At 42.5% G+C, this 20,552-nt stretch overlaps 1 protein-coding gene across 1 annotated transcript; it reads left to right on the top strand.

The window, feature by feature from the left end:
* The first annotated feature begins 4,638 nt into the window (after nucleotides 1-4,638).
* Nucleotides 4,639-19,677, top strand: E2F7 (E2F transcription factor 7). The gene is made up of 11 exons (XM_063155000.1): nucleotides 4,639-4,908; nucleotides 6,880-7,048; nucleotides 9,422-9,703; nucleotides 10,350-10,508; nucleotides 11,596-11,733; nucleotides 12,560-12,754; nucleotides 13,401-13,485; nucleotides 14,135-14,654; nucleotides 15,556-15,826; nucleotides 17,364-17,788; nucleotides 18,340-19,677. The coding sequence occupies exons 1-11, from the start codon at nucleotides 4,657-4,659 to the stop codon at nucleotides 18,514-18,516; spliced, it is 2,673 nt and encodes an 890-aa protein (XP_063011070.1). The 5' UTR covers nucleotides 4,639-4,656; the 3' UTR covers nucleotides 18,517-19,677.
* The last annotated feature ends 875 nt before the right edge of the window (nucleotides 19,678-20,552 follow it).

Consider the following 20,552-nt stretch of genomic DNA (forward strand, 5'->3'; position numbering starts at 1 on the left):
TTCCAGATTTCTAAATGACCAGATTTCTAAAGCCAGAAACAATCACTGTAATGATCAAATGAACAGCTACATGCACATGCCATGAGATTTCAGCAAGTGACCCAAATATTAAGTTCCTAATCACCATTAAGGTCTTAACAAGAAAGTCTCTGTGCTAGAGCTGCAAATGCAGCTAGAGCTATTAAACTTTCACACCTTACAGTAGATGTTGTTAATTGGCAGTGGATACACAAACGCCTGTGACAGATCTAAGATAAAGGTCTGAGAATGCATATTTCTGTGTCACTTTAGTTGAAGCAGATGACTAAAAGGGACAGATGGCAATTTCCTGTCACTGGGGCCACAGCACACAAGCAGGTTCTCAGCTGCTTCTCAACTTCTTTCCTTTGGTCTAGAAATCATGCCTGGGCTTGTCAGCCTGTGACACGAGATCCTGCCTACATTTTCCATGACTCTGCATTTCTCATGATTCTCAGGAGTCTGTTTTTAGCGTTCCTATGAGTGAGAGCAGCAGGAATATTTCACTCCTTAGAAATGTTTCTCTCTACATATCTGCAAATATGTACTGAGAGCCACACTTTGCAGTTACGGAGTTCATGTTCCTCTTAAAAATAGTTAAGTTTTGAAAGCCTGAATAGCTGTTTTATATAGGGCCATTTAAGATTATTTTTTAAATAAAAGAAGGTTCTCTGAGAGTTTATATTTCGTTCTCTTCAGTAAATTGTGGTGTATTGGAACTTGCTGAAAAGAAAAAAATCAAAGCATTTTAAAAATTAACAAATTATAATTAATGCAAGAGACAATATTTAGCTGTTTTCTACATTCTTATTGAAAAGAATTTTTTTCTATTCTTCAAAAATTACTAGGTGAATATTTTTATAAATTATCAGAACCATGCCTTGGATTTTTTCTTCTGTGACAACCCATTAGTAGCTCATGAGCTATTTCAGAGGGAAGTTCTCCCACAACAAAACAAGACAGGAATAATGCAGCAGCACGTCTGCTGTTGCAACTTTAATAAAAAATCCTAAATACAAAATAAAAATCTGAAATACACTTCAAAACACAAATTTAATTACACTGTACAGAGCAAATTTCTCCAGAAAAGATCTCAAGCAAAGAGCAATTACTTTCATAACTGAAGTATTCTGCATTGCAGAAAGTGATGATTTTGACAATTTCACTTTTTTTTTTTTCCTTTTGCTTGTGTCTCCATAGTCTCAACAGGTACAGCTATAATCTCATCACTGCACCGCTCCACAGGCTGCCGGGATTTATTTGATTTGTTAACTTTGGACACGGCTCCCTTCCAGTTCTCCCTTTATGTGGGTGTGTAATGAGGTCCCAAGGGAGGGAAACCCACAGAGCCGAGTCTCGGGGAAAAGCGAGGGCTCCACACCGCTCCCCATGGCGTCTGCTCGCTCTACCTCCCCGGCAGCAGACTCGTTTCGGGGGATGAGGGGGAGGCCACAAGGCCGTCCCAGCTGCCCGGGGCGGCTGAGCCGCTCGCCCCCGCCCCGGGCGGCGCTGCCCGGGCGCGGACACCGCGGCGGCGTTTCCTACGAGCCGGCGGCGGGGCGACCGAGGCGGCTCCCGCCTCTCGCTGCCTCAGCCGCCGCTCCCCGCTCCGGGGCAGAGGGGCAGGGGCTCTCCCGGCGTTTCCCGCGCGGCCGGCGGGGCGGCGGGAAGGGCGGGCGGGGGAGGGCGGCGGCGCCAAGAAAAGGAGCGAAACGGCTCCGCGCGGGCGGGAGCCCCGTCCCGCGCGCCCGCTGCCGCGCGCCGCCTGCCCGCGCGCCCATTGGCCGGCGGCGCGGCCGGGGCTCCCCGGCGGCCGCGCCTGATTGGCCGGATTGTAAAGCGATGTCTGAGGGCGCCTGGCGGGAGCGGCAGAGCCGCGCGCCCCCCGCGCGCCCCGGCCCCGGCCGAGGTGAGGGCGCGGAGCCCGCCGAGCCTCCCGCCCCCTGCCCGCCTTCCCTCCCCGCTTCCCTCCTTCCCTCCCTCCCCGGGAACGCAGCCCCGAGCAGCCGCGCTCCCCGCGCGTCCCTCCGGGGACGGCAGCGGCTCCTCTTAAGAGCCGGGCTAAAGGCGCCTTCTCGCTTTGCAGATGGAGGTGAGCGTCCTGGCGCTGCGGGACCTGGCGAGCGCCCGGCCGGGGCGGCGGGGCCACGCCGAGGCGGCCCAGAAGGTGAGCGGGAGGGCCGGCGGCGGGTCCGGTCCGGTTCGGCGCCGCGCGTTCCCTGCAGGCGTTCTCTGGAGCCGCGGGCCGGTGCGGGGAGGAGAGGAAGAGAAGGAGGGAGGGAGGGCGGCGAGAGCGGGGTCGCCGCGGAGCCCGAGCCCCCCGAGCGCAGGGCCGCCAGCCGGGGGGCTTGGGGGGAGTCGGGCTCTGGATCGCGCTTCTGTGGCGCCCGTGGGCAGCGTCTGAGATGCTGCAATCGGACCTGCTCTGCCCTGTTACTGTACAGCAGCATCTAACCTGTGAGCGCTTGGGCACTGGGATGGCCAGCACCACCCTTAAGGTAAAGAAATAATCCAGTGTAAGAAGCCTGAGTCATGTCAGTAAGTGAAGTGATTGCACTCTGGCACTACACAGCGGGAAACACCATTTAGCTGAGTAGAATTCACTCAGTGATCTCAAGTATCCCAATGGCTACCATGTGGTAAGGTGGAGAAAGCTCTTGTAGAGACTCATAGTTCTAAAGGTAAGAACCACCAGGTTCTTAACTTGGCATAGGAATAGTATGGTTCTGTTGATTATCAGTAGTTTGAGCACACTCATGGATATGTCCACCATGCTTGCCTTCTGGCCTGTATTCATAAAGTGCAGTTCTCCAGTCAAGAGGCTAAGTAGGGCCACTCAGCAAGGAGCAAGCTCATTGTTTCAGTAATGTCTCCTGAACTAGATGCAATTCATGACCTGTTGTCCATGCTAAATCTGAGTCCTCCAAAATTCACACAGTTCTTGTCAGATTCCACTCCTATTATATCAGGGATTTGTTTCAACTCCTGCTCACACACTAAGTTCATCAGACTGGCCTTTCCTGTCCTCTACCTCATACTTCTACCAACTGCCCTTGAGATTTTGTGCAATACAGATAGGACTTCACAGAGTGTTTGCAGCTGCTGAAAACAAAAAAAAAGAGGGTAAAAGTGTTTCTTACCTTAGCAGGTAATTATGATAGTAGAAAATAGAAGATCTGGGAAATAAAGATTTGAAAGGGCATAGTCATGTGCTTTTCATTGTGGTATTTGCACAAAAACATGAAGATCTGAGGTACTGAAACAGGTTGCTTCAGCTGCCCTCACTGCAGTTCCATTGCCACCAGCCATAATGAACAGGAACTTTAGGGGAAGATAGACTTTCTGCATCACTTGAGGGTTGATTCACTGCCAAACGTGAAATTGCAAGAAAATATTGAGTGTTAACACTATATGAATATATATTCTAAGAAGTACCATGACCTCTAAATTGACCCCTATTTGTCACAGTGTAGCAAGTTATAACTGGCTGACTGTTAGTTGTAAAGAAAGAGATGTATTTATTACATCCTTTTGGGTAATTCAAGGATGAATGTATGCAGAAGTATTCATCAGTGCTCAGAGCACAATGCTTTTGATATGCCAAATTTATTTCCAGTCTGAATGCTACAAAACTGCTCCTAGTAAAAGCCAGTTTCAGTTGTTACTAAAACTTTTTTCTACTTTCTAGCTAGATGTTCCTGTTAGGATGACCTTTGGAATCACCCATTTAAATATATTTCAACTACAGAATAATTAAATTACTCCAAGTAAAAGGCAAGACTTAAGAAAGTTCTTACGGTAGTCCAGTATAAATTAATATTTTATTTCAGGATTTTATTTAATTTCTGAATTGGATTTCTTACAGCACAAAATAAAATACATTATATCAAAGTACCAATAATGCTTCCTTCAGTTGATACCTTGAAGTGAGTACATCTATAGTGATAATTCTTGCAGATCCATAGCTGAAATACAAAAAAAAGCTTGATGGCAGCTAGGGACTGGAAGGAATTGAGCGTCATTCAGGAAATGATAAAAATCAGCTGATGAATCAGACTTTTCCTCCTAGCAGCTCTTAGCTGTAGTAAAGGAACAGTTATGGAGATTTTCTTGGTTGGTTGCACAGCAGACAGTGCAGATGCAAAACTTGCCTTGCTTGCAGATGATATGTTCCCTTTAGTTTGATATTTTGTGAGCTTGAGCTGCATCCCCAGCTTGGCTTTTAACCTGGGACCTTTCAAACAGAACTCTACTTTCTTGCTAAGTGTAATGTGACCAGTGCATGATTTCAGTTTCCCTGCAATTAGGTGATTTATGTTTGTGGGCAATGCTTTCTTGCAAGAACAGTCAGGGTTTAAAAGCCTGGTGGGCCACAGGTTAGACTGGTTGACCTCAGGTTCTGTATTTCAAGGCAGTATCTCAAATACACTTCCTCCAGTATAGCAGCATGTAGAATATTTTAACATTCCCAACAAAGGCAGAAGAACTGTGCTAAATATAGCTATGAGTGCCAAGGCACAGGTCAGTAAAAATAATTTCATAAGAATCATGAAATTGATTGATTGATGGAATGTTTTTTTCCTCTTGTGTCTAACAAAACTTTGTTTTTAATAGGAAAACATATATGATCGATCCAGGATGGCCCCAAAGACTCCCATTAAGAATGAACCTATTGATCTATCGAAGCAAAAAGGCTGCACACCAGAAAGAAACCCAATTACACCTGTTAAGATCATTGACAGACCTCAAGCTGATCCCTGGACTCCTACTGCTAACCTGAAGATTCTGGTTAGTGCTGCTAGTCCTGACATGAGGGACAGGGAAAAGAAGAAAGAGCTCTTCAGACCCATAGAAAACAGTGAGCAGAGTGACACACCTGATTCGTTACAGGTGAGACTCAGAACACAATTATCCTACATTCTGTTAGGATTCAGACCTTCCTTAAGTTGCTCCTCAGATTTCTTCCAACTGGTTCTTTGCTCCCTATGGAATGGTGCAGAATTGCAAGACATTCCCAGGGACTGCTGCCTACACAGCAATGTCTGAGCAGTAGGACTTCAAAAGTAAGTGAGTTACTAGAAACTGACCTGAGATTCCCTCAAGAGCCTGAATATTACTTAAAAGGACAATGAAGGAAATAAAGCTTAAATGTTTGATTTCCCCAACTGAAGTACTTTTGAACCACGTTAGAAAGAAAAATGCCAGATCTGTTTTGAACAAGCATCCTTTTCAGAAATAAATTTGACAGTGAGAGAATATACTCTCCAAATCTTAGACCCCATCTGCAACTGTCCTGCAAAGTGGTCTGCCGAAACCCTTTATTCCCACTTTCCCCCCCAGCTCCCAAACTAGTGGTCAGAAAGCAAGGTCAGGCATTAAAATTTCTACTTCACAAGACTTAAGCAATGCAGGGATTGATTCCTGTCCTCGCTTCATGAAGTCTGTCCCTAGAGACAATGACATCAGATTGTAATAAGCATCATTAGCATCATTGCAGTTTTCTTCCTTCGTGCCTTTTTTTTTTTTTTATTCCAACTGCTGCTTTACCTCTCCTGCTTTATTTCTTGTAGGCTATCCTTCCCTGTTGATTTCAACTACAAGATAATAGTTCTGGGTCCTTCTACTGAGAAGCATCATTTCATAGGTACAGATCACTCTGGAAGTGTAGTTTTTACAGCAACTGCAGTAGCAACAGTAGTGTAAAAAATTCTGCAGCTTTCATGGTGTCACAGCAAAGCAAACAGTTCCCTAGAGATCATTCCTAACACAGTGTCCAGTAGGTAAAAAATAGTTGATGTTTAAGGTTAGTCCATTTCACCACTCCAAGCCTGCTGAGATCACACAGCATTTTTGGAGTGGCTACTATAAAGAGTTCAATTATTTTCTAGTTTGTTATATTTCATTTAATAATCTTCTATACTTAGAAGGGTAACATACAAAAGAAGGAAAAGTTTTAGAGTAAGAATACTGCTATTTCCTTACCACGTAAAACTCAGTTCTCTCAGAGCACCAGCCTGCCACAAGGTAACTTACTTGCAACTAGCTAATGACAGTTTAAGATCCCATAAGCTAGGAAACACAGGTTTCCACAGCTACCATCACCTTCAGCTTCTCTTTGCCAGAGGGCAAGATTTCTTTTCCCTTTTATAACACAGAAGATAACCCTAGAGTTACCAGTGCAAAATAATCCTCCATCATTCTTGTTTTGTGATAAACATGCCTCTTCCTACATTCTTGCCACCATGGTTTTGCTGGTTTCTATTTTTTCCCATTGCAGGGTCAGAAAGACCACAGTCAGACCATCCTAAAGAATTACTTAAGCTAACATCTTGACTAAGTTTAAGGTTCAAAGACAGAGTAGCACCTTTTATAGTTTCTGAGGAAAGTGCCCCCAACCCCATCCCCAATCACCAGTTTCTTCAAGTGATAGAGTCACTGTAAAAGTCAGTGAACGGAGGTATTGCGGGAACTTCTTGATGGCTTCTGCATCTCCTGTTTTATTAGATCCAGAAGTATTTGAGAGCATATTCTTCCTTCTTTCCAAAAGAAATTCTCTTTCCAAGTATAGTCTTGCCGTCTACTAGTCTTGGGTGTTGATCTTACTGGTTTTTTTCCTTATGCATGACCACTATTTTATGATTGCACAGATAAGAATTTTTCTGTAGCTATCTTGTGTGATGAAATAAGAAGAGCTTGCAGTTGTGTTATTAGAGTGCTGTGTGCTTTCAAGGAGTCCATGTTTTTATTTTTTAATTAGAAAATCTGATCTTAAATATTGATAACATCTGAAATAAGCCTCACTTTACTATGTCTTGCTTTTAAAAGCTCTGCACTAAAGGGTTAACATTTATTTTTTAACAGTATGATATAGTAGATGACAGCACGGTTGATGAATTTGAAAAGCAGAGGCCCAGCAGAAAACAGAAAAGCTTAGGACTCTTGTGCCAAAAGTTTCTAGCTCGCTATCCAAATTATCCATTGTCAACAGAGAAAACTACCATTTCTTTGGATGAAGTGGCTTCAATTCTTGGTATGTATACCTGTGAAACTGGGGTAACTGATCACCTGGGGTTACCTAACAGGTGGGCCTTCCAAAGATCATATTCTAACAGACTACTTTCAAGATCTGCCTTTCCCAGGGTCTGGATGCTCTTCTAACCATACTAATCAAGATTTGGAAATGCCTGATATTCTTCAGTGTCTTTGTTGTTTGGTAGCACTACCATTTTGAAATCTGCTTTCTGACTTTCTGCACTTTTTGCTAGACAGATCTTGCTTCCAGCTGTTTACCAACTCTCTTACTTTCTTAAATATTCAATTCATTAAATACTGAAGGAAGTAGGATTTACAAACCCTCTGAAGGAGGATTTATAGACCACAAATTTTGTCAAAAAAACATTTGGGGAAACAATTGCAAACTGGCATGCATAGAAGATCAGCTGTGTTTACTCGTTGATTTCTGAACAGGTTTGACATTGTATCTTCCAAGATCACATGGTTCATCAAGGTTACCTTACCTTTCAATATCACCTTGTGATGGGAAGGTGCTGGGAGAACTGCAAGAATACCATGAGAAAATGTCTTGTTTTAAGTAGCTCATTTGCTCGTTCTGCTGTTAGGTTTGGTTTTAATTGAAAGATTAAAGAACTATCTGCAAGAAGTAATAAAACTTGGGAGAGAAGACTCAGACAGGACACATTAATAGCAAAAATATCTGACTCCTTGGATAGGTTGTTTCTTAGCTAGGAAGGCTTTACAAAATTGGACTGAAACTAAATAAATCTTGTATCTACATGTAAAACTCGGGTATCAACAAAAAAGATGTAGCAAAAATGAATTTTGTCTGTTTTAGGAAGAAAAGGAACAGGAGAATGATGTCTTCTGTAAATCTGTTAAGAAAGGCCTCGAAATACCCATTTATTTGCTTTGGTATAGTGAATTGGAAACAGGATAGAATACAGATTAGGTAAATAGATAAATTAATTTTAAATTAGATTCTACAGTTACTTCTTTATGTGCTTGCATGAGATGCTCATGCTCCAGCCTTGTACAGCTGAACATGAATAGTGCTTTATTCTGTGTTGGGAGTGGCATTAACTTGCTTTCCTAAATAACAGAAACTTTCTTCTAAAAGTTAATGTTGGAAATTTTACCTCCCAGAAAGGGGAAGTTTTGTTGTCCTTCTTCCCTTGGTTTTCCCTTCCTTGCTTGTATTCATTTGCTTCAGCGACCACGAAATTCCCCCCTGCTGATGTTGCTGCTCTCAATGTAACAGATGATGTCCGTGATACAGCTTTTGCTACAAATGTATATTGCTTTGTTCGCGGAAGGGATGCGGAAGGCCGCAAAGGGGGCTGTGCTGCTGGTGCCTGACAGATACCAGGATAGGTGTAACGCTCTTGTTTTTCTGAATTCTATTTTGTTCCAAATTCTTCACACACTTGCAAATGCTCATGGATTGTTTCACACAATATGTATTTTAAGTTGGTAAGTATTATGCCTAGTCTTCAAATGGGTAATTACGGCCTTGCCTCCCACAGGGAGGATTCAAAACCTTTCACCCTAACTAGCACTTGTTCCACTCAGCTGATGTTAACTGTTAGAAGATTTTTGGTGCTGATGCTGCCATCAGCATATAGTACATTGTGCTACATATAAGAGCCAGGCTTCAAACAGCACTGGACACAAGCTCACAAGGACCGTGAGCATTGCCACCAACCAGTTCATATTCAGTCCCCAACCTTGCTCATATTAGTCAGGCTGAACTCAATATTGGACATATTTCATAAATTTCCTATAGGACTAGACCCAGCCAGCACTGATAATTTGTTTCTGTTGTGTTTGGGAGCAGTAGGTCTCATTCTACAGCACTCTGCTCCTTGTGAAGCTGTTGATGCCCCTTTACTTGGTACTTGCTTAGCAAGTAAAAGTACTTGTGTCACTGTAAATGCAAGTGGAGGACTGCACTCCCCCTGGTTCCTGTATGAGGGTCTTTTATCTCTATGCTGTGACAGACCCTTTTCTGCCCTGTTACACACAGGCTTGCGTACAGGTGTGTGTCTGCGTGTTGAAGCTCTCTGTAAGGAAGGGCCAAAGTGTTCTGAATACCCTGAGGCAGTTTGGGTAGGTCTGAGTGAATGGGGCTGGCAGACTGCAGTCGGTTCTAAACACAGTGTAGGTGCTTTGAGCTGAAGCCGTGGCTGGAAGTTAAAGAGCAACACACCATGAAGCTGGCCATGCATAGGGCAGATTTTCAGTGTGCAAATACAGATGTAGCTAATAGAATGAGTCCATGTGAACACTGAAAATGTCTATTAGAGAACAACCTGTTCTCTGTTTGCTTCTACTGAACTAAGATGAGCATCTCTGACTCTTTTATCTGCTCCCCCCACTTCCCAAACAGGAGTTGAGCGGAGACGAATTTACGATATTGTGAACGTCCTGGAGTCATTGCAGCTGGTCAGTCGTGTGGCCAAGAACCAATACTGCTGGCATGGCCGGCACAACCTCAGCCAAACTCTGAAAATGCTTCAGGAGGCAGGAGAGCTGCAGTATGGAGAGTTAATGACCTCCCAGCACAAGGAGCAGGACTTAGAGTACAAATTTGGAGAACAGAAAAAGGAAACTATTCCAGATTCTCAAGACAGACCATTACTGGACTTTTCAGAACAGGATTGCACCTCTGGTAGGATGATTACTAAATGTGTGATGATACACAGACACAAAGTCTTTTTCTCCATTTTACTATGTCACTTTTTCCCTTGCTTTGCCTTTAAATTAAATAATAAAAAGTTCTCCTTTGCGAAAAGGTGCTGAATTCACCATGGAAGGTACAGAATTCTTCCTTCTATTCTGTCCGTAACATAGGTCTCAAGACAGATGTTTCTGTCTGTCCTACAGACTGGCAGGAAGTTCTGCTGAACAATCCAGTTTTTTCCCCACCTGTATCTGACAGTAAATGCTTTATCCTGTCAGAAAGAATCATCTTCATTTGTCCACTCTTTGCATGCTGCCCACATAACACGTGATGGTTTTCAGTTACAAAGTCCATTAGAGTCACAAAATTACAGTGGCACAAACTGTGTAACATAACATAGAATCAGCTTTGGAATTTCACTTTCTAAAAGCTATTTCTGCAAGTCTGAATTTTTCTTGTCCTTTGAAGAGAGACTCCTGTCTGCATTAATCAGTTATTTGCTGCCTTTCAATTAATTTCTGCTTTCTGGCAAGGAAATGCTTTACTTATTTTGTGTGTGAGAAACCTTCTTACTAGCTTTCTGGCTGTGATGGATGACATATGCTAAGAGCCTTGGGTATTATTTGTAACACAGCATCTGCAAACAGCAGAAAGGACAAGTCATTGCGGATTATGAGCCAAAAGTTTGTCATGCTGTTCCTTGTCTCCAAGACCAAGATAGTCACTCTGGACATCGCAGCAAAGATACTGATAGAAGAAACCCAGGATACAGTGGACCACAGCAAATTTAAAAGTAAGATGGCTAATGAGAGGCAAATCAATCAGTCAGTGAGTAAAGAAAACAGGGCATGTTTGGTCTGACAGCAAACAGACACCAGTACATAACAGCAAAAGCAATTTGTGCATCTTTTCCTGGAATATGTTTTGGGTTTTTTTTCATTGCAAATGCATATTTGTGAAAACAGAGCTTGGTGTGGAGAAGAGTCACTTTGCCAATTATCTCCCAAGTTCAGTTTCAGAATAACGAAGAAAATTCATTGTTGTTGATTTCTTTTATACTTAAACCCTGTTTCCTGTACTGCTCTGAATGATGTTTCAGAACTGAAGCACATTGATTAATTTAATGGAATTAATTTTCCCTCTGGAAAAGTATGTTCCTTCTCCTTTTTACCCCAGAAATCTTTTACAGCTGGATGGCAGGGTTTGCTTTCAGTTAGTGAGGATTAGTACTTCAATCCCTTGGATAACATGGGAGAACTTAGCATTAGTAAATAAATCTTCTGAGATAAAGACTTTAAAGACTTAAAAGTACTTTTAAAATACAGTACTTGCACTTCAGTCTTGAAATTCTACCCCAAGTATAAGAAGAAATGTGAGGATTTTAGCTGGAAAATATGTAGATATCATACTCAGCTCAAAGATGTTATTTACTAGAGTCACAGAGATTTTCTGAGCTGATTTTGAGTGTTACATTTTTAGAAATTATAAATATGTGTCTTCTTGTGTTCAGCTGTGCACTCTTGTGCCGCTTTCCGCCAGCTTCTTTTACCCATGTGGAGGCGGCTACCTCCACCTCTTTACCCATGTGGAGGTAGCTGTCTTTTCTGGGCAAGTTGCTGTAATCACTCCCTAACCTATATCCATCCAAATGAGGTAGACGTGTTTGAACCTGAGCAGCTAAGCTATGAAGTAGCAGTGACAATCAGGTGGGAGCTGGCATGGCAGACTTCATGGAAGGTGGCCTAGGTCCATCCCAATTTGATTTGCCCCCCTCATCTATGAAAGCTGTGGTGATAGTCTGGAATGAAATTAGCACATGAATATGTCCTGTATGCATTGCAAACCTGACTCTCTTATCTACTCCTGCCCTCTCTTGTTAGCAAAGGTACGAAGACTGTATGATATTGCCAATGTTCTCACCAGCCTGGGCTTGATCAAGAAAGTCCACGTCACAGAGGAGCGAGGACGCAAACCAGCTTTCAAGTGGATTGGGCCTGTGGAATTCCCTGAAAAAACTGGTAACTTGTGTAGCTTGCATTTATTTTCTTTTTGCTCTGACTGTCCCTTCCCAAGTGGTAAAAGGTTGTTTTCTGTGTGTAAAGAATGGCTCAGCATTCAATGCGTACCCTGCAATTATTAATTGCTGCCAGCTCAACATTTGCCCTTGTTAGACTTTGCACCCAAGATCTGGGTCTGTGGAGGAGTGTTAAAGGATTCTGTGTCTTGTAGGTATTTTTACACTGACTTAGATAATGGTATGCATAACCATGCGAATTGTAGAGCAACAGCAGATAGCACTGACATCTTCATATCTGGGTCCACAGCTGTTCTGGGTTGCAAAATTTTGGTAATTCCTTAATAATTATACAACGCATTGTTTTCTTTGTAAGGGGCCGTAACAAAGTACAGAAGGGCTGTTTCTTGCATATGGCCCCTTCTACCAAAGCTTTGTCTGCTAAGAACAAGGGGATGGGATAGCACATCTCTAAGATGATGTTCCTTGGCTAGAAGCCAGAGCAAAGGGAAGCCCTTTGGCTTTGATATTTGCATCAGGACAGTGCCAGGAACAAGTAAAATGAAAGATAATGTAAATACTATCTTAGTACACTTTCTCCTCCTGGCTAGCACACTGTAGTGTAGCTGCTGCTGTAGCTGCTATGGATTGGATAGGAAGGAAGCCCTTATCTTGTCTACTGGTGCTTACTGAGTTCTAGGTTTGTTGTGAGGTTTGAGATAATATGGAGGTTGTCTCTTCCCTTAACGCCAAGTTTGGTGATATGGCAGAAGCATAAATGATGAGCTATGTTACCTGAAGGACTGTTGTACAATATTATGTCCCTACAGATGAGCTGAGAGGACATAGCTCAACATCAGATCCTCTGCCAGAGACACAGAGAGGAGCCTGTGCCCAGTACCAGACCAGTGCTACTGGAAAGCAAAGGTTTACACGTCACTCTTCATTTAGCCGTGCACAGACTTGTGAAGCAACCAGAAGGAAAGTCAGTTCTGAGCCTAACAGCCCACATCAAGAGAGGCAAGGTAACTACTAATGAAGCATGTTCTTTTCTATCCCACTGGACCTGCCCCAATGAGGGCATGCACCAATTTAAGGCACTTGATTGAGTGAGAGCATAATTAAATATGTGAACGATTCTTGGGAGGTACCTATATTTCTACTGTGCACACGGTAATGAAACTTCTGGTTTAGAGCCTCCAGTCAAATGCCTAAAGTTAGATGAGGTGGATTTGGGCCATAACTGCAATTGAATCTGCAGTTTATTTTCTACAGGTAAATATTTCTGTTCTGTACTAACAGCAACTATACTACAATTTCTTCTGTGTAACTTGATTAAGAAAAAATTTTTAGCCAGAAAATGCTTGCTTTATTTTATGGTTCCTAACATAGTGAAATTTATTGTAACAATCTAATGGATAGTTGTTAAAAAAGATAAAGTAATTACAGGGCTTTTCACAGTTCCCTCTTATAGGAAATAATGATGTTGAACATGTCTCCAGTGGGACTGAGAGTTCTGAGTGTCTTGCAGGTTCTGGCTCTAGGTGATTAGTGGATGTTATAAAAATGTGTCAGGACTGAAAAATTATAGCAATTATTTTATATGGCCAGTATCAAAATATGTTTGGTAAACCTGTCTGTGATTAATTGAATTCCTCTTTGTTCTTTCAGCCGGTATTGTGAATTCAGATGAAAATTGCTCCAAAATGATAAATCTAGCAGCTGTCTGCAGGCAGAAAATAGAGGAAGATACTGGGTAGGTTGGTCTTAGCGGTTGTCCAGTTACAGCTTTGTGCTTGTCATGCTTAGTTTAAGGATAGATTCCATTGATGAGACTGAGATATAAAAGTTATAAAGTAACTTAAATAACAAACCTAATAAAGTCTTGTTGTTACAATTTTCATATTTTAATATTGCTGGATATCAGCATGGCTTTTTGGTTTTTTCCCATGGTCATTTTACACCCATCTGTACTTGTACCACTGTTGGTGTTTTGCTTCAGTAGTTCTTTCTGTCGTATGTGTTTATATAGGTCATTCCTGCATCCTTTGACCTATTATCTGGGTAGGTTGAGCAAATAATGATTCTGTGGAAGGGCATCTCTATCTTCTCTACACCTGTTCCAATTTGAATTCATTTGTGAATGATTGACTAGTCAAGTGCAGCCAAAAGCATTATTGGTCGATCAGAAACCTGAGAACTCTGCTTCTGTGTTACTAGAAATGATAAAAAGTGACCCTTCTTGTAAACTGTGTAAAAATTGTTGTTTGGGGGTTGAATTTTTCCGCATTTATGTCCAAATATATATCTCTTTGCTTCTAAGGATAAAATAGGTGTTTAATTTTGGAATAAATATTTTTCCTTTTTTCATTACTATTTGGGGTTTTTTTTTGTTTGTTTTTCAGGAATAAAGCTTGTGACACTGAAACGATACTAAACTCAGCAAAGAACTCCAACTTAAGTTTACCATTCTCCCTTCTTCCGGTTCCTGGGGACTCTGATTTTTGTGTTAACCCTTTGCCTCAGGCAGTATTCCCTGTGGTTCAGGCAGATGTGCCAAGCTTCTCACTACCAAATGGTATCAGCAGCCAGGCTTCACACCCTTCCACGCCAGCAGCCTCCAAAACAGAAAATGGAAAACCTACCCTGGTCCCCAACCAACCCTTCCTGTGCTTCCCATCTTCATCCCTTTTTATGTTGTGTGGTGGTCTTCAGGAAAATACCATGAGTGAGCCCCTGCCCACTGCAGGAGAGCTGGCAAAGAGGAGTGCAGAAGGTCAGGCTGCTGCACCTCCCACTGCCTGCCAAAAGCGCAGCTCCCACAAGTGCTCATCGCCCTCTGCACCTGCAGATGATGAAGAACCAGCTGCCAAAAAGCAGACATTGGAGCACAGTGATCTGCCCCTCTCACTTGTAGTACCCAAGGTAAAGTGAGTTTCATTATCACTTAGGCTTTCTCATAGCAAGGAAATACTTTTGCCTAAGACAGTGTTTTCAGAAGGGAAAATTCAGTGCACTGCTCTTGAGAGATAAACATGCTGCCTCCCACATGTTCATGAACTTGCAAGTGGGCTCTGTCAGGAAGTATGAGCATTAACTGGGAGATGTTTTCACACCACCAGGGGAAAATGGACTTGGGTTGCTTTGCATAGTGATGTGATGCTCAGCTGTTCTTTGGAATTAGTGTCCTGATCATTTTCTGCAGCAAAACAATTGGTCAGAGGGGAAGAAATCAATATAGTTATTACTTCTCATCTTCCCCTGTTAGCTTGAGCTTTCCCAGACAGCAGCAGCATTGCTTACTCTACTGAGCTATAGCAAATGTGATTTGCTCTTTCCCCCTACTCTCCAGCCTGATCACCTCTCTCTTGAGGCCCAGTGTTGCCCACAGCAGGCTGGTGAGAGAAAGATAATGATGAGGAAGGTGATGTGCAGTTATCTCAGAATTCTCTTAAATACTGAAAGTAGGGGTCAAGCACAACATCATGTCATATAAGCCATTTCAATATTGAATATAAAACACTTGATCAAATGTTTTTCCTTATCAATAAAAAAGTAGTCCCAGAGGTCAGGTATTTCTTATGTAGTGTATCCAAGTACTGAATGTGAACTGCAGCAAACAGCACAGGGTTTAGGTATTGCTAATATGACTCTTCAAATCCCCAAACAAAAATTTTAACTTGGTGATTTGCTAATCAGGTTTGGGCTGCTTCTTTGCACAGATGCATGAGCAAGGTTCGTGAGAGGTATTGCACTGTTTTATTTCAGTTTGGAAATAAATGGAAGTAAATGGAAGTCTTCATTTCCATTTTTGTTTTTTGCTTAGAAGCCGCCTGAGTCACCCAAGGCAGAACCTTCCCCGGGAAGTGGCTGTTCAGCTGCTGTACATCTAGAAACAAATCATCTTGGCCTTGCAAGTCCTGCTGCTCCAGAGGATGCAAACCAGGAGTCCACTAAGCCTTTAGATTGTCAGGAGCAAGAAAAACAATCCCAGAACAAAGACCCTGATGAACCCCCTCCAGGAAATGAGCACATCTCTAAAGAAAATGCCAATCAACCTTTCCAACCACAGTATCTTTATGTTCAGCCTACTGCTGGTAAGGACAGCCATGAGACCTAGAGGCACCCAAGCCTCTGTATCTGTTCACAGAGCAAATACTGAGTCCTAAAAATAGGTGAATATTTAGCATAAAAAACCCTGACAGCAGTTCTCTGTAGTAGTTTAGTAACTCTGAAGTCTCTTGATTCAATGTGAACTATTGAGACATTTTTCTGAGGTTCCCAAACATGAATAGCATTGAACAACGTGGGGTTTGCATGCCTGAATTATGTGCAAAAGACAGTTATGAATTATGAATTCTGAATTATGTACAAAAAAGACAGTTATCCAACATTCAAAAGTCAAAGGAGCTGGAAGTCTAGATTTGGCAGAAAGCTGACCAATAAAGAACAGCAGCATCCCCTGAGTGTATGAATTTCATCATCTTCAGACCTTGTACTGTCTTGTATCATGCATTATCAGTGTAACTCCTGAAACCCAAGGCACTGGGAATGTAGCCAGCCTTGCTTGTATGACACTGTGGGGACCTAGAGGAAGCAGCTGCAAATACTGCAATGGGATTTCGTGTCAACCTTGTTTTGTGCCTGTGTTTGTGTGCAGTGGATGACTGCTTTGCAGGAACAGGATGTGTGGCAGATTTCCACGACTACTGCTTTAGTTTTGATTCACTTGTGACATGGAGTGGGGTCTATGGCATTTCACTTAGGTTGGAGATGCTCAGTTTAAAAGTGCTGATCCTGGTGTTTTGGAAGGTCAGACAAACTGGGAGCCAGAGCAGCTTCTGCTTCAACACAGTAGTTCAGCTGTTCTCGGCAAAATTAATGCCTCTGTGACATATCCTTGTGGGTGTCTCCCATTATTGTTGTTATTGTATTTCATATTTCTCGAGTCCCATACTCTTGTTATGATATTCTTAAAGTCCATACCTTCTAGCTGGTTTTCTACCATGCAGCTCCTCTCTGCTGTGCAGTTCCTCATGGCTTCACAGGAGCTCCTCCTGGGCTTTCGACCCACCCCCTTTTATCCCAGTTATCTTTGCAAGCCACAGCTGCTGCCCAACTAAGGACTGCACAGCTGTGGCTCATTTAGAGCAACTAGGACCCACTTATCCAATACATAGGGCTCTCACTACATCCCATTTGTTGGGTTTGGTTTGTCTGGCTTTTTTTTCCTCATTAAAAGTAATGTCTATGTTTTCATATAGCAGAGGACGATTCCAGTTAGTGGAAAAAAAGAGTTTGTTTAGCCAGGATGTTGCTTGTAATCAAAGTCAGAAGCAGAAAACACCAAGGGGTGTGGTTGGTACTTCATATGACCAAAGTAAATGGATGCATGTACAGTGAATAGACAATTAGGGGGCGAAATGGAGGCAAATAAGGAAAGGGAACTGGACGGCAGAGTTAGGGGATTGTGACACTTTTCTTCCTTATTTTTTATTGTTTTGTCATAGTTTACTTCCTTGGCAGACTTTTCTTTAATGTCACATACTTTTCCTACTGTAGATGAAGTTACAATAGTTTCATTCCCTTTTTCAAGATTATTAATGCTTTGGTTTTTTTCTCTCTTTGGTTTAGGATTAAGCAGTTTTAATTTTCTCTTCTCTGCAAACCAAGCCCCTGGTGCCATCAGCCTGGCTGCAAACCAGTTGCCTTCTCTAAGTGTACCCTGTGTCATGGTGCCATCAGCAGCCTTGGCTTCCTTCCCTCTCGTCTGTTCTCCCTCGTTCACCAGCCCTCTTTCCTCGGTTCCTGATGGCTCCTTCTCAGCTGCTGCCTCCACGAGTTTCAGTGTGTCCAGCCTGGCATCCCCCACCCCTGTGTTCATAAGCACCACGGCCGTTGTCACCCCCAAGGTCTCACCCGCCCCTTCGGTGGACCCACAGCAGCCGGCTCACCCCACTCTGCACCTGAGCCCTGTGCTCACAAGATCCTGCAGTGCTGTTAAGCTGGACTCCCCTGTGTGTATGGGACACCCGGTGACCCTTCTGAAGCTGCAGCAGGTAAGGGGGAAAGGGGGGCAGGAGTGGTGATGAAGGAGCTGTGCAAGGTGCCTGATGGCAGCATGTGTGGCAGGCTGGTGCCTCTGTGTCAGTGCCCAGTTGGCACTGAGAGCTGCTGTCTTCCACTGAGCTTGTGTGTGTCCATCTTAGGGGTGGCACAGCATATGGGACACTGTTGAAGTCATAGCCCAGCATAGCACGTTTAGTCCTGAACAGTGAAGTGGTTTTATGACTTACAGAAATTCTGAAGTCCCCCAAGCAATCTAAGAGTTTTCCCCCCATCTGTCATTATGTGTTATGCTATGGCTATAGAGAAACATTAGGAGGACAGGAGGGTTGTGTCAGAATTCTGGAATCAGCTGGTTGCAGCACTTTTCAGGTAGTAGTATCCTGGATTATCCCCTCAACCCTGTTCTGACCTCTCTTCACTATGTAATGGAAAAGGGTACAGGGATTAATGTCTTCCAGCAGTCCTCTGTTTGCCTGCTTATGTGTAGACTTTGAGAGAACTCTGCTGAATCACCTTGGGGTTTTGTTTTTTTCACAAATAGCCTTCATCAACTCCTCTCACTCCCAAGAGTATTCGTCCTGCACATCATGAGGCATTTTTCAAAACTCCTGGAAGTCTTGGAGACCCTGTGGCATGGAAGAAAAATGAAGGCAGCCAGACCAGAAGTGCCAGCTCTGTGCAGAGGAGACTGGAAATCTCTAGTACCAGCCCTGACTAATTCCGCTCTTTGCAAGAGGTGGGCAGATTGTCCTCGGACCCTGTAACAATTACAAGAGACCAAGCTCTTACCTGGCAAGAGGAGCATGCTAAAATGTCACCCCTTTTGGCATGCTTCCCCACTATGCATTCACCCACTGATTCTGTTAGCCATCTTCTTCAAAGTCACCCTTGGTACAGAAATCCTTTTAATGAATTGATCCTTCAGTACTGATTTGAATCCAGATTCTGTGCTTCACACAGCCTTGTGGGCATCAAATTGTAATTGTGATTTTAATTTGGAAAACTCTCTTTATTTCTGCGAGGAGATGCAAACAAATTCTTTTGGAGTCCCCAGGGGTTCTTAATTCATAGTTTAAATGAGATGTCTAGCACTTATCTGGGGTAAGCATTTCATTTGCATGTACTCTACTTACCCTGAGTAAATCTGTGGTGAAAATTATAAACTCTTGCAGTTGTGAAAGCAACTGCTTGCTTGGTTCCAAACTATCAAAGCATGCCTCTGCAGTGCAGCCTCTTGCTTTTAATTTTGTATGTTGGAGTGGGATTAGTGCAAAAAAGGATTTTTGCAGCTTCAGAATAACAGATTTTCTCAGGGTAGGATTACTTGAATGTCAGTTCGTTGTTGTACAATTTGCCCAGCACTTGTGGTTAGAAAAACCTAATAATAACACGGTATGATTGAATGTATACATGTGAAAAATATTAAGACCAAAATAACTGTGAATGTTAACATTTTTATAGTTATGTTAATGAACTGTATTAGTCCTTGGGTTGGTTGGGTTTTTTTGGTTTTTTTACTTTGATCAAAATTTCAAAGTTAGATGTAAAGAATACAAAACCTGAATGGTTTATCAGATTTGACAAAGTGATTTGAGAGAGACAAACCACTGAGAGAACTGTGCTAAGATTTCATCTCCTGTTTATATATCCACTCTAGACTTTATGACCAAGGAACACTGATAAGTCATTAACCTCACTCATGATTAGATTCAGTCTAACCTGAGTCTACTAAGTGCCTACTTAGCTGTTTACTTAAGTGTACTTAAGGGGTATGTACTTAAGTGCCTAACTCTTCACTTGCAGGAATTTTATGACTAGTTAATAGTGATTTTGAGCATGTTGGGAAGACAAGGGAGATCTTATCCATATAAACCAGAAAAAGAAGGAGCCTTGAGTTTTAAAGCAATATAAAAAATTAATAAAAAATTATCAGTATACCCTAAGAGAAGATAATGAGGAAGAAAAGTTTTAACAGTTCACATTCAGAATTCTCAAATAATAGATGGTGCTATTATCAACATAGGATATAATTTTAAGAGCTAATGCTCTTATGTTTGGGTATGTTTTCACTAATGTAGCAAACTGCAAATAAATGTGTGCAGTCTCCTGTTCAAAAGACAGAAAGTATTGCTGTTGACATTACATTAGCCTGGACTTTTAGCAAATGGCTGGCATGATCAGCTCTCTTTTTGGTACTGGCATTGATTTTCCAAGGGTAGATGCACTCTTGGATGTGCTATTTCATTGGTCAAGGGAGGTTAGGACTTTGAGGCTGGGGATTTGATGAGGGCATCTTATTTTTATAATGAAAATGAAATTTAAGAAAGAATTTTAGTGAAGCTGAGGGTTTGAGTAATGTGGCCTTCTCTTAGAATAGACCAATAACAGGTTTTGAGAGGGCTTGGTTAGCCCTGGTTCAAACAAAATCTGTAGCAGAATTATCATAGGAAATTTCAGGGATGGTAAAGAGACATCTTCAGACTGCTAATTTTTTATATATTTTAATGACACTACAGTTATGAAAGTTTACAGTTTTTTCTTCTGAATTATTTCTTCTTATACACCCACTTAGATGAATTTTGCTTTGAAAAGCAGTGTGTAACTAGCACAGTGCTGCCCCTGCACTTCTGCTGGGGTGCATGTGTTGCTGCTGGGGTTCCAGGGAAAACAGTGGGTGCTGATTCTCCAACCCTTGTGTCTTCTCTCTCCCTCTACTACAGTACAGCCTTTTAGTGAAATGGCAGCTGGAAGCAG

The sequence above is a fragment of the Melospiza melodia genome, chromosome 4, assembly GCF_035770615.1.
Source record: "Melospiza melodia melodia isolate bMelMel2 chromosome 4, bMelMel2.pri, whole genome shotgun sequence".
NCBI classification, from domain to species: Eukaryota; Metazoa; Chordata; class Aves; order Passeriformes; family Passerellidae; genus Melospiza; species Melospiza melodia.

Bases quoted from the DNA above. Each gene is read 5' to 3' on its own strand.
- E2F7 (XM_063155000.1), top strand. From the start codon at position 4,657: ATGGCCCCAAAGACTCCCATTAAGAATGAACCTATTGATCTATCGAAG. The intron at 10,509-11,595 runs GTAAGATGGCTA...CTCTCTTGTTAG, and splicing joins GGACCACAGCAAATTTAAAA to CAAAGGTACGAAGACTGTAT. The intron at 17,789-18,339 runs GTAAGGGGGAAA...TTTCACAAATAG, and splicing joins CCCTTCTGAAGCTGCAGCAG to CCTTCATCAACTCCTCTCAC.